This window comes from Astatotilapia calliptera, chromosome 16 (genome assembly GCF_900246225.1).
Source record: "Astatotilapia calliptera chromosome 16, fAstCal1.2, whole genome shotgun sequence".
NCBI lineage: Eukaryota > Metazoa > Chordata > Actinopteri > Cichliformes > Cichlidae > Astatotilapia > Astatotilapia calliptera.
The window spans coordinates 29340303-29354346 of NC_039317.1; the positions used below are offsets into that span (position 1 = coordinate 29340303).

A 14044-nucleotide genomic window follows, 5' to 3' on the forward strand; every position below is an offset into this window, starting at 1 on the left:
TCTGTCTTTTGATTATTCTGAATATTCTGCCTTTACGTACTTGCACCTCAGTAGCCATCTTGGTTAATGGCCCCACTTTAAGTTAAGGTTGAAGCTTTGTTTGCTTTTGTAAACATAAGATAAAAACTTGTTCATCCAGGTGATTTAGTTTTACTTTAATTTGTGTTGTTTTGCACGAAAGAACAATTTTTTTGTGCAAAAATAACAAAAAACACCTCATGAGTCCTGTACTTGGGAAGCTTGTCTCCTCAAGCTTATCTTAGTTTGGTGACATGATCAGAAATTTGTAGCTATTTTAAATAGATTATACAAAAAAGACAAAAAGTTTTTTTTTTTGTTATTTCCAAATATTTGTCAGGTTAGGGGTTTTAAGTATATAATTGTTTTATCAAATATAATAAATAAGTGAATAAATAAATGAGTGAAATAAGCTTTAGTTTCCTTTTTATAATCGTCACACACACCAGTCCAGTTTTTATGGTAAGCTAAGCTAAACTTGCGGGGCTCCGTACTAACTACAGCACACACAGTCACACCCATCGATTGATGTGGAAAGAAGTCACAGCCAGCAGCTCCTTCAGAGCACAGAGAAGCTAAACGCTGACCTTTGAGAAGATCGTCCATGTGAGTGCGCAGTGACGTGTCACATGACAGCAAGGAGAAAAATAGTTCTCAGGTGTTTTTGAAGGACCACCATTCCTCATTTTTGTCATGTCACACCACATAGGCGTGTGACTTTTGGCTCCCTGCCACCAGCAAAACAAACAGATCACAGAATGAGGCTATACTGTACCTTTGGAGAGGTGAATGTTTGGAGGATGTGTTGATGTTGAATTAAGCTTCCTGAAGGTGACAAGCAGCCATCTGTTACTGCATTCATCAGTACTCCAGCTTTGCTGCATTCTAACGTACAAGAAGACATGCAAATATATTTACGCCTCGTCGGCAGGTGTTTTTTGTGCACCTGGTCTGGGTTTTAAGGTGCCTGGTTTACCTTTTAGAGAGACATTAGAGAGTTAACGACTTTCGCACGTGGCTTTGATTTTTGATTAAAGGTCATGTATGTGAGACCCTGTCCCCTGATTATTCTCACCATCTCAAACACAGACTGTATACAAAAGATGGGCATCACCATCAGCTTAATCACTTTTTTAAACTAGGTGTCAGGAGTATAGGGTAAATCTTAAGCGCTCGTTTTGTGGCGACCTGTCAACCACGCAACCTGTCACGCATCACTTTGGTAACTTGCAGACTTCCAGGTTCTGGTTGCCTAAGTAACCGCCCCCTCCAACTTATTGGTATCTTTCCATCTCCTTCGATCACTGCGCCCCTTGCCAGCTCCTTTGCGCATGCCCTTTAAAGAATATTCTTCCTTTACATACTTGCACCTTAGTAGCCATCTTGGTTAATTGCCCCACTTTAAGTTAATGTTGAAGCTTTGTTTGCTTTTTTAAACATAAGATAAAAATGTGTTCATCCAGCTGATTTAGTTTTAATTTCATTTATGTTGTTTTGCACGAAAGAACTTTGGGTTAAAAAAAAAAAGGCCCAAGATAAAATAAAGAAGGATTATTATGGACTGTGAATCATACAAAGCTACTCTGAGAGGTAAATGCTCCTGTCACATTCCAAGCCTAATGTTAGTTAATATTACCTAATTCAATGATGTCGAGTTCAAAAGTACCAATAAAAATATTTACTCGTGCACATTTTTGCCACAAATCAGAAAATTGTATGTGCTCATGTTTATTTTAGCCTCTCTGATACAATTTGCATATTTTCATTGGACTACCAAACGAGGACGAGGTTAGGACAACAAAATCAGAAGATTTCACTCAAAGGCCAATTTGTACAAACCAAGGTTAATTTACTTAACTAAAACTAAAGAAATAAAACTAGATGTGAAACTAGTTTACCCTGTAGAGAAACATTATGACACTGGACAGTTACAGGCTTTGTGCGAGACTGATTATTTTTTGAATCTCAAACACAAATTGTATTGAAAAGATGGTTGTAACCATTAGCATAAACATTTTTTTAAACCAGTCCTCACAAGTGAATGAATGAGTGAAGCGCTGCCTGCAGTAAAACAGAAAAACACTAATTAAAAACAAGAAAATCCACTCTGGAATAAACTGAAGCTAAAGTGAAAGAAAGACTAAAAGTCTAAAAGAAAACTATGAACACTGCAACGACTCTGGTACAAATGAGTACATCTTAAAATAGAAGATTATCTGAAAACAAAACATGATACTGTGGAGCGAAAAGATCAGAATAACAAAATACAGAGATGGTCAAACTCTTAAAAATGTCCATTTTAGGCTGTTTTGATGAATATCTGCAGGTTTTCTGAGTCCCTGTCTCTTTTTTTCAATTGTGTAAATCTTTTATTTGGACCAAAACTTTACGTTTCTTCAGCTCTCTCCTCACATAAATAATCCTGTTCAGGAGAAACTCTCCCAGCAACCCTTCTGATAAAGGATTAACAACATTAATTCACAGACTGCAGCTCTGACAATGTGAAATACTAAAAACTGAATGTTAATGATTTGATTTGATTTTTTTCTGTAGAGCCCTCTCCATGTTTGTATTCTTATTTTCTTCACATGTTTTACTTTGAAGTTTTGCTCATAGGAAATGATTCATTCCTGTTTGGTGGTAAGTTATGACCAAACCGTGGATCTGTGATTGAAATAGTTAGTGCTGTTGAATTATAGCATTGTGGTGATTAAATGACTAATTTCTTCCAAAATAATCATAAAAAATAAATGTGTGATTGACTTCCTTTCAGTGCTGCTTGAGATGTGTGGCGTTAGATTAGATGTGTGTGGAGTAATTCCTTCGTGAGTCTTTCAGCTCTTATGCAGCTGCCTGTGTGTTTTGGTTTAATGGTGTGACCCTGAAAACGTCCCGTTTCCGTCCACAGGTCAAGTCTGTCATCAACCTGCTGTTTTCCGCCTACACTGGGGACGTATCAGCCCTGAGGAGGTGAGCAGCTCACACAGCTTTTAATAAGAGAGCAGTTCAGATTTAGTCACGTCTCGCCCCCCCAGTGGAGCTTTTTAATAACATCTACATGAAAGAAAGACTCCTCTGGCTGCACGAGGAAGCACCTTGGTGACCTCAAGTGGCAGAAAAATGAACTTACAGGTGTCCCTGTGGAGTTTTTACATCTGACCTCATGAAAGTCTCATGAAACATTTGCACTATTTTCAAAAATAGTTTAAAGTGTGGCTCTGCATCCATGTTTGCAGCCTTCTTCACCTGTTAACGATCAATTTTGAGTTATGGACTTAAAATATTTTTCATCATTTTTTTAATCTACAAGAGTCTGCAAACAAACATGGATGTCGTTTTATGGGCTCGGTCTGGTTGTTAGACTTTTGTTTGGAAAGTCGTGTTTTCAGGCTGTTACAAAGAAGTAAATTTAACCTGATTTCAACAATGAATTCACTTTTACCTGTTGAGTAATTTTATGCTGGTTAGAGGTGTGTAAATGGGGAAAGAAGCACTGTGAGGGCGACTAAGATTTCACCATGGAGATTAAGCCTCACTTATCATTTTAATGTAGCTGTAAAACCTTCTGTAAACCTCTGTGATGCTTCAGCGTTTGTTTGCTTTGAAAACTCAAAGGATCTAAAAATGATGAATGTCAGAGTGACCACGCCCCTCAATTTAACCCTTAAAAAATATTATAAGCTATTAAAATATTTCCCCTCCTGTAAACTTGATATGAAGGTGTTTTGTATCAGGCTGTAAACATGTTTATTTCTGCTGTGAAGTTGCACCTTTTAACATTGGAGTCTGTGGGGGCTGACTCAGTGCTGGAGCCTCTGGTGGCCACTAGAGGAACTGCGGTTTGTTGCTCTAGCCCTGCTTGGTTATTTGAAACTTCTGGAAGAAACAGAAAACAAAAAACTGCTCCAAAACTGGACAGGAAGTCATAAAACAGAAGGAAATCGTGTATCCTAGATCAGCTCTCCATATAAAATGTATTATTGCTGCTTTCTGAAGGTAATTTCCTAGGAAAAGATGTTTCAGGCTGTAACACCAGGATGTTCTTTAACCTCCAGCCTGAGACTGAACTGTGCAGCAGTTAGAGGGGCATACAGAGTTGTTTACTGGTCCTTTGTGTGTGCAGGTTCGCGCTGTCATCCATGGACATGGAGCAGAGGGACTATGACTCGAGGACGGCCCTGCACGTTGCAGCAGCTGAAGGTAACATTCAGCCTGAGGTCAGTCAGTAAGTAGACACAGCTCGCCCTCAAATACTCTTTAAAGTCTGATCCTGTGGTCTGGAGCTGTTTCCATGATGTATATAAATTACATATATGGAAACAGCAAAGTTTCAAGGTAAGAAGTAGACATAAGATACAGACGCTGCAGAAAAATACAGTCTTTAAGAGGAGTTATGCATCAGGAGAGCCAATTAAAATCAAGCATGCACCCTTTTCACAGTATAACAAGGTAAAAGTAATTTGTAACATCTGCCCTGCTTCCATTAGGACACATAGAGGTGGTTCGCTTTCTGCTGGAGGCTTGCAAGGTGAATCCAGTACCCAGAGACAGGTGAGTCTTTACTACCTGTATTTATACTGATTATAATAATGAGCTTTGAAGCAGAATTTCCAGCCTTTGAGAAAAGTCTCAGTGTGGTTAAAAAATAAATAAAATTCATCCTCCAAGCTCAGATTCTGATAGCTGTGGAGAACCAAACATGCCAAAATCATAAATAATATAAATAAATGAAACATTTTAAATAATAATAATCTATTTTTGTATGCTAAATTATTTATTCACCAGTTTACCATCAGTTTATGTGTATTTATTTGTGTAATAATTTCTCTCCCATTATGTAAATGAGGCAGTGTGCCACTGGGTTGGCCACAAAGAAATGTGTTGCTTCATTAAATAATAAATTGTAAATCTGAATCAGAAAGGTTTAAAATATAGAGGCTAGAATTCTATAAATAAATTATTAAATTGAAGCCAAATAGTATTTGTACATTTTTTCCCCTATTTTGCAACATATTGTAGTTTTTTTTGTGTGCGTGTCTTTTTTGCTAGGCTAGGCAAACTCCTTCTAAAATAAATAAATTGAGAAATTGTTGTGAAGGTGAACTCATGCAATATCTAATAAATGCCTACACATATTTGTTATTTATTATTAATTTATCTACTATTAATTTTAGTCCTAATCTTTTGTCCTGTGACAGCTGGGAGAGGCTCCAGCCCCCCTGTGTCCCTGAAATGGATAAGCAGAAGAAAATGGATGGATGGATGAATATTAATCTTGGTTATTAATTTCCTTTAATAGTTTCTTTTAATTCTGGGTGTTTTCGGTCCTCCATACCCACCTGCAGGGTTACATCTCTCTTTTTTTTATCAAACATAAAGTGTATTCTTTAACCTTTTAATTTGTTTTTGCACAGATGGGGAAACACGCCAATGGATGAGGCGGTGCATTTCGGCCACCACGACGTGGTCACCATGCTGCAGCAGTACCACGAGAAATACAGCCCGCCCTCCGATGACGAGCACAAGACTAGCCCTGAGAAGAGCCTGGACAGCCTTCTGTGAGACCTGCTGCAGGTTGCTACGGAGGACCGGAGGAGGAAAAACTTTGTAGCCCAACGCTCAGGCTTCTGTTGAATTATTTAGCTGCTCTGCTGTGATTTGATTTTTGGCCGTAAATGGTTGCTTGTTCACGTCTATCGAAATGTGAGCGTGAGCGGCTTAAACTCATATCTAAAGTGTTTACGGTATTACTCCTGTAATCTCACAGTACTGTAAACCACATTTCTAGGATGTACCTTGTACTAGTTTAGTATTTTGTTCGTTTTACTCTCACTGTACATGTGTTGTAAACTGTGTGGAAATTATGGTGTAAATTATGCGATGTGTAGTTACGGGTGTGCTTGATTTACATTCCTGCCTCTGTGCTCATTTGCGAGGTCACCAGCAGGTTCTCAGAGATTGTACTCCAGAATGTATTTTTCAGTGGAAAAACTTGCAATAGAAACAGTTTGTATTTATTTCAGACTTTCTAAAGATGGAAATTCATTTCAGAGCGTGTGAGACGGACAGAAGATCGTGTGATTTGTTGCATTTTGTAGTTTATTTTGTCAGCATGGTTACATTTGCGTATTTAATTTGGGCGGACTATAATATCAATATAATGTTGATTGGCATACATTTTAGGGCAATGTTTACAGTGACAACCTGATCTGGTTTTGTGCGGTAATTCTCAGACATTATTTTCAGATGTTTTCTTTCCACATGTGGAATATAGTCATTGTTTTTAACCTGTGAAATTTAATTTGCAAATATATAAACATGAACAACACGTACGATAATTATAATCAAAACTACATACTTAAATTTAATGTCCATGTGAGTGTTTTCATGTTGTCAGTTGGAGTTCATGTATTTCATGGAAAAATGCCAAATAAAAAGCTGGAATAGAAACCTCTATATGATTGTGTTTCACACGGTGTGGTTTAGGACGTGGAGTGGGTTGTCGACTAATCTATAGGTTTGTAGTTTGATTCCTGGCTCCTCCAGTCTGAATCTGAAGTGTCTTTGAGTGAGATGCCAAATTCTGAATTTTCATTGATTCAGCTATCAAAGTGTTCGGACAGAGCAGTGATACCCGAACGTCCAGTTCCAAATTGTGCATGTATACTGGGAGTCTTCTTTACACAGAGGAGGTAGTGACAGAGTAACACAGGCTTCTGTACTGGGAACAATGCTTTTTACATGACACTGCATACGTTTTCGTTGCTATGCAGATGATACCTTTATCTATGACATTAGATAACACAAATTCAATAAACTAAAAACATTTTTTTAGATGACCTCTGAATCCTGAAACACTAAGATTACTGTACTCAACCCTAAAAAAAAATATCAGAAACAGGGTGTCTAACCACATATTTACACTGGATGTCATCACCTTAATCTCCAGCAAAACTGTGAGGAACCAGGATACATCCATCAACATAAACATTAACCAAATATTGGAGTGCTTTAAAATTACTTGAAATACACTGAGCATTAAGTATTTTCGAATAATTTTTGATATGATTTATTCATTTTTGTTGAATTTGATTCTTGACTTGTGACCTCTGTAAACAGGATTCTGGTGAGTTTATAATCTTAATCTGTAGTTTAGAAACTTAGTTAATAACTTAAAAGAGTGTGTATTATTTAATGACTTGTGACTGACAAGTTGTCAGTGTCTTCAGTTTGCCAGTCAGGACCAGTGTTGGTCAAGTTACTTGAAAAAAGTAATCAGTAACTAATTACTGATTACTCCCCCAAAAAAGTAATCCCGTTACTTTACTGATTACTTATTTTCAAAAGTAATTAATTACTTAGTTACTTAGTTACTTAGTTACTTTTTAAAAACACGATTTACAACCTGAAGAGGTGATAAAGTGATAGATCTTTCAGCCCAATTCTACTTTTTCTACATAATCCATCATACAAAATGTAATCAAATGGAAAAGTCTCTTTTTTTAACTTGTTTTATCAGTTTTAATCTTTTAACTTTATGCATCAAGCAAAACATTTAATTATATGCAACATTCTCTGACTTGAATAAATTAGTTTAACATTTAAACCTATTTTCTACACATTCCAGCACATAAAATAAAATATTTTTTGTGTTTTCACTCACTCTTTCAAACAGATGCAAGTAAAACACAGCAGAAAATAAATAAAGTCAAAGACTCAGCGGTCCTTTTGCTCTATTTTCACCTGTAAAGCAGGAGCAGGGTAGGCGGAGGGTTACCCTGGTGCAGGTGTGCTGCGGTCAGTTGAAGAATCCGCGCGAGTGTCTCTGTGAGTTTCCCATCACGTCATAGCTACTCGGTGCTTGCTCGGAAGTTTAGGGGGTTTTTTTGCTGTAAAAAGAAGTTTTCTTCCCACGCACGATGGACGCTAATGTTTTTGTCACTTTTTATGGAATCAAACTCAAAGTAAGGTCAGTACTTCCACACTTTAAACGCTGCACGCTCATACTCTCTCCCGCACTCGATATATTATCCATTGTTGATCTGCACACAGCTGCTGTCACCAACGTCGCACTTGCTTACGACACTGTCATGAGACATTCTCGCAAAAAAAATCACGGTTTTAGTAACGCAGTAACGCAGCGTTCCTACGGGAAAGTAACGGTAATCTAATTACTGATTTTGCAATAGTAATCCCTTACTTTACTCGTTACTTGAAAAAAGTAATCAGATTACAGTAACGCGTTACAAGTAACGCGTTACTGCCCATCTCTGGTCAGGACTAGACAAACATCTGATGCAAATTTTGTTTTCAAAACAAGACCAAGAGGCCATGCGGGTTTTCTCGGCCCTGGAATTCATCCACCCATCAGTTGACTTAACCACTTATTCAATTCAGTGTCAGAGGAGGACCGTGATCCCAGAGCAGCCACAGAGCAACAGTCGGGGTGCACAGTCATCCAGTCACTTATTTTATTAAAACTAAATATACCGGGGACCACTAGGGGGACGTAAGGAAGATGGCAGCATAAACCTGCAGCTCCCGGTCAAAACTCGAAAGAGAACCAGAATTCGAATATTTCCACCGCTAAACCGTGTAATAAATGCCATGGAAGGTGGAAGAAGGTCAAAAAGACAAGGAAACATTAAGGATTTTGTGAAACAAGTGGAGCTGGTAAGAGGGGGCAACGCAGACATGTCCGAGAACAGCGTGCAAGGCGAGCAGATGGAAGGAGATGTAGCTAGCCACCCTCACGCAGACTTCCAGGACATCATTAAGGAAATTCACTCACTTAAAGCAGAGTTTAAAACCGAGTTTGCCACGTTTAAGAAAGACATCACACAAGAAATGAAGGACGAATTCGACAGCTTCAAGAAAGACATTAATACAAAGCTGGCAGAAACTGCGAACGAGCTAGCTAGCCATGAGACCAGACTCGAAGAAGCTGAGGAAAGACTGGAAGAGATGGAAAGGTGGAATTTGGCCGCAAAAGACGCTCTAATCCAGTCGCTTCAGCAACAACGGAATATTCAGACGAAACTGGCTGACTTGGAAGGCCGTAGCCGACGGAACAACATTCGCATTTTCGGCCTAAAAGAGGGCTCTGAAGGAAACTCTGTGCTGCAGTGTGTGGAGGACTTGTTGAGAGCTGAGCTTTCGCTCCCGCCGAATTCTGCTCTAAATATTCAGCGGGCGCACAGAGCTCTGGTGCCAAAACCCGGACCAGAAAAACCTCCGCGATCGGTGGTGGTTAATTTTCTTCAGTTCTCAACCAAGGAGATGGTGCTGAAGGCAGCGTGGAAGAAAAAGGTTGTACATCAGGATAAGCAGCTTTTCTTTGATCATGACTACGCTGCCGACGTGGTTCAAAAGAGGAAGGAATACGCTGGAATTAAGAAAGCCTTAAAAGAGAGAGGAATTCGCTTCCAGATGCCTCTGACCAGAATCAGGATCCACTGGGAGAGCGGCGCCAGGACATATGACAGTGGCCAGGCGGCGGCGGAGGAGCTAAGGAGGAGAGGAATACAGGTGGAGGTGCCGCAGCGGAGCGGGGAAAGCACGATGCTGGAGGAGCGACTGCAAAATGCATTGGGATGGCAGCGATCTAACACCGAGAACTTATAAGTGAGGATACAAACATTTGAATCCGGTGGAAATGACTGAACAGTAGAACTCTGAAACTAAAGGTTCATTACTCTGTTACTTTTCAAGGCAAGGTAGACCGGAAAGTGGTAGGTTTTCTTTTCTTTTTTTTTCTTTTTTCTTAAGGAACCTATGTTGGATCTCACGGGGGCCCCTAATCTGAAAGGGATATACCCCACGAACCACAGGGACGCTGTGGGTAAGAAATACGTATTTTCAGTTTCTCTTAAGTTTCTTGTTATCTTGTTCCAAGTTCTTAGAGTTAGTGTGGGATGCTATGATAGTGATAAGCCAAAAATAAAGCAAAACTTAACAGTGAAAAGATGAGGAATATAACGCTGGTGTCAATGAATGTCAATGGGATGAATAACCCAATTAAAAGAAGCAAAGTGATACTCAAAATGAGAAAGCTTAATGCCAATGTAATATATCTTCAGGAAACACATTTGTCGCAGGAAGAGCATGATAAATTGAAGAAATTTGGGTACAGAAATTCTTACTATAGTACTTGCAAGAAAAGTCGTAAAAGGGGGGTAGCAATACTTATTAAAAATTCAGTTAATTTTGAATGTTCTAAAGAAATTCGGGACAGTGAGGGGAGATACATTATTGTAAGAGGTAAACTAGAAGGGGAGGCGGTGACACTAATCAATCTCTATATTCCCCCTGAGAGCAACCAACAAAATGTGAAGACTCTACTTACTACAGTCATGTCAGAATCTGAAGGGATTGTGCTGTGTGCAGGAGACTTTAATGTGGTATTCGACCATAGAATTGATACAACAAGCACAAATAGAAGCAAAAACAGCCTGGCGAGAATGGTTAATACATTTATGAAGGAGCATGGAATGGTAGATGTATGGAGGGAACACCACCCACTGGATAAGGAGTATACACACTACTCAAAGACTCACAACACATACTCAAGAATTGACTATGTCTTAATGAACAGATGGGATCTACACAGAGTAACTGAATGCACAATTGGAGTGGCAGATATTGCTGATCACTGTGCCATTCATTTAAAGCTAAATCTAAATAGTAGGCGTAGAAATACCTGTTGGAGGTTAAATCTGAGCTGTCTGAATAATAAAGAAACGAAAGACCAAATCAAGAAAGATATAAAGCAATACATAGAGGAAAACTCCACTGAAGAAATTAGCCCAACGGTGTTTTGGGATGCATTCAAAGCTGTGCTCAGAGGGAAGCTTATTGCTATAACTTCAAAACAACACCAAATGAGGAAGGCCCTGTACCTAAGCCAGGTGGAGGAATTGAAAAACACAGAAATATTATACCGAACAACTCGGAATGTTCAGCTCCAAGGCAGAATTAAAACACTAAAAAAGGAAATTGACAATATATTGACTGAAGAAGTGGAAAAAAAACTTAGATTTTTGAAACAGGATTATTATGAGAATGGCCCAAAGGAAGCTAGACTGATAGCACGGCGTCTTAGACAGCAGCAAGCTGTTAATACGATTCACAAGATTAGAGACCTATCTACAAATAACTTGCAGTATACCCAGGAAGCAATAGAAGAAACATTTAAGAAATATTACGAAAACTTGTATAAACAACCATGTTCCTCAAATAAAGATGAGAAAACTGCTTTTCTTAACTTCCTAGACTTACCACGTATTGGTACGCAGCAAAACAGCAAACTGACTGCCCCCATCAGTCATGAAGAAATATCTAGAGCAATTTCCAGTCTGAAAGCTAATAAATCACCGGGGGCCGATGGGTTCCCCTCAGAGTGGTACAAGAACTTTAAGGAGGAGTTGATACCAATGCTTCAATCATCATTCAATCATACCCTTGCGGAGGGTGTAACACCTCCCTCATGGAGAGAGGCGATTATCTCAGTAATCCCTAAAGAGGGAAAAGACACCGAATATTGTAACAACTACAGACCCATATCGGTTCTTAATGTGGACTACAAAATATACACATCTATAATCGCTAAGCGATATGGAGCAATTATGACAGACTTAATTAATGAAGACCAAACTGGCTTTATCTCAGGACGTAGAACTCAAGATAGTATAAGAAGGACCCTCCAAATAGTTAACTCGATACAAACAAAAAAGGGCAGTGCGGCCCTAGTAAGCCTGGATGCAGAGAAGGCTTTCGACAGTGTAGATTGGAACTTCCTATATGCCGTGCTTGAAAGGTTTGGTTTTGATGACGGTGCTGTGATGTGTATCAAATCTATTTACCAATCTCCTACAGCTCAAATTAGAATCAATGGCAGCCTAACGGAGCAAATCTCTCGAGAGAGGGGTACCCATCAGGGTTGTTGCTCTCACCTGCTTCTCTTCACTCTATATATTGAACCCCTGGCAGCAGGCCCATCCGAGGCAAAGTGAGGAGGTGAGAGGAATAGAGTATTAAAGGGGAGACCAAGTCATCAGCGTATTTGGCAGATGATATCATTTATGCTCTACTAGAAAATCCGAAAGCTCAACTTTAAATTTCAATTGTTTGATGTATTTTATGTATTTTGATTGCTTTGCTGATATCAATGTCGGGGTACAAAATTAATGTGACCAAAACTCAGATACTGGCTTTCAACTATTTGCCATCTGAAGAGGTTAAAAATAAGTTTAGACTGAACTGGACTGCAAAACAAATGAAATACTTGGGTGTAACCGTGACTAAACAATTGAGTGACCTTTTTAAAACAAATTATGATAGGCTGACCACTCAGATAAAACATGATCTAAACCGATGGTCAACTCTTACACTAGACTTTAGTGCAAGAATCACAACAATAAAAATGAGTGTCCTCCCACGGTTATTGTACCTTTTCCAATCTCTGCCAGTTAAGATCCCAGTGGAAAAATTCAAGGACTGGGATAGGCTCATCTCTAGATTTGTATGGAATGGTAAAAGGCCTAGAATAAAATACACAACATTACAACTATCTAGGAAGCAGGGTGGTGTGGGACTCCCTAATCTAAAAGATTACTATCATGCGGCCCAAACCAGACCGGCGATAAAGTGGTGTGATCAGAACTTTAATGCTAAATGGAAAGATATTGAAATAAAAGTACGGGATGTCCCAGTCCAGACTTTTCTTGGAAATGAGCAACTTAAGAAAACCTTACAGCATTTCCTTGATCCTATAACATCCCACACTCTAGAGATATGGTTTGGCCTAGTTAAACAAAGTAAGTTGGAAAGGGAGGTTAAGATGTTAAACTGGGCTGCCTATGTTGTTGGTGATATACTGAGTGCTCACGACCCAGGATTCAGGAAGTGGGAACAAAAAGGAATAACAGCGATTTGTACAGTAATGAAAGATGGCCATTTGATGAGTTTTCAAGATTTAAAAGATCGGTATAGTCTAGAGAAAACCAATTTTTACCGGTACCTGCAACTCAGAGACTACTTTTCAAAGGAAATACGAAGTTCGCGTACGTCTTATGGCATCCTGAATTGTATAATTAAATCATACAGGGGCCTCCAATTCAAGGAGATTTCTGTACTATATAAAAATCTAAGAGAGAACACGGCAACATCAACTGAATACATAAAAAAGAAATGGGAGCAGGAAATAAAAACTGATATCTCAACTGAGGAATGGTTAGGTATGTGTGAAACCCAGAACACAACGACTAACTCAAGATGCTGGAGAGAATTTGGGTGGAAACACCTTACTCGATTCTTTATTACACCAAAAATCAAAAGTAAACAGACTCAAGACAGTTTGCCATGCTGGAGAAGATGTGGTAACATGGAAGCACATCATACGCACGTGTTTTGGGAGTGCCTGAAACTGCATAATTTTTGGAAGAACGTGAGTCTTGTAATAGGCAGTATCTTGGGCTACCAATTACCACACAATTTTAAAACTGTATATCTTGGGAATATTAGAGAGTATGTTCTGTACGACGACTTGTATTTGACAAAAATCCTATTGATAGCTGCAAAGAAAGCTATAACAAGAAACTGGTACAAACTGGCTCCGCCTTCATCACAAGACTGGTTAAATATTGTTGGAGAAATCTATGCAATGGAAAAAATGACTTACATTCTCAGATTAAAGGAAGATATTTTCGTTGCTAAGTGGGAGAAGTGGACATTGTATGGCACCAAGGAAAATTAATGAACGAACAAAACATTTAAGGTCTATGACTCTGTATATCTATTGATGCATGCCTGTATAAAAGTACATATATAAGCTGGAGTATGTATGCTGCTGAGCAAAGGCAGGCATGCATACGGTAGTTGATTAGAATTGGCACCCACACCTTCTGTTCGCTTTAGTTCTGTTTTGTTTTGACTGTGTGCTTGCATGGTTATTTCTCCTGTAATGCAAAACATGTCTATGTTTAAACTGTGACAAAACTATCAATAAAAATTACAGTGTCAAAAAAAA

The 14044-nt window shown here is 38.8% G+C and overlaps 1 protein-coding gene across 2 annotated transcripts in view; it reads left to right on the forward strand.

Annotated features, from left to right (window-relative positions):
* Window positions 1–6474, forward strand: part of glsb (glutaminase b) — a 40694-nt gene extending 34220 nt beyond the window's left edge. For both annotated transcript variants that reach the window (XM_026145982.1, XM_026145984.1), the window contains 4 exons: window positions 2927–2988; window positions 4142–4218; window positions 4506–4569; window positions 5433–6474. In XM_026145982.1, the coding sequence (XP_026001767.1) occupies window positions 2927–2988; window positions 4142–4218; window positions 4506–4569; window positions 5433–5580 (351 nt within the window). In that variant the 3' untranslated portion in view covers window positions 5581–6474. The remainder of the gene's footprint in view (window positions 1–2926; window positions 2989–4141; window positions 4219–4505; window positions 4570–5432) is intronic.
* Window positions 6475–14044: the final 7570 nt, after the last annotated feature.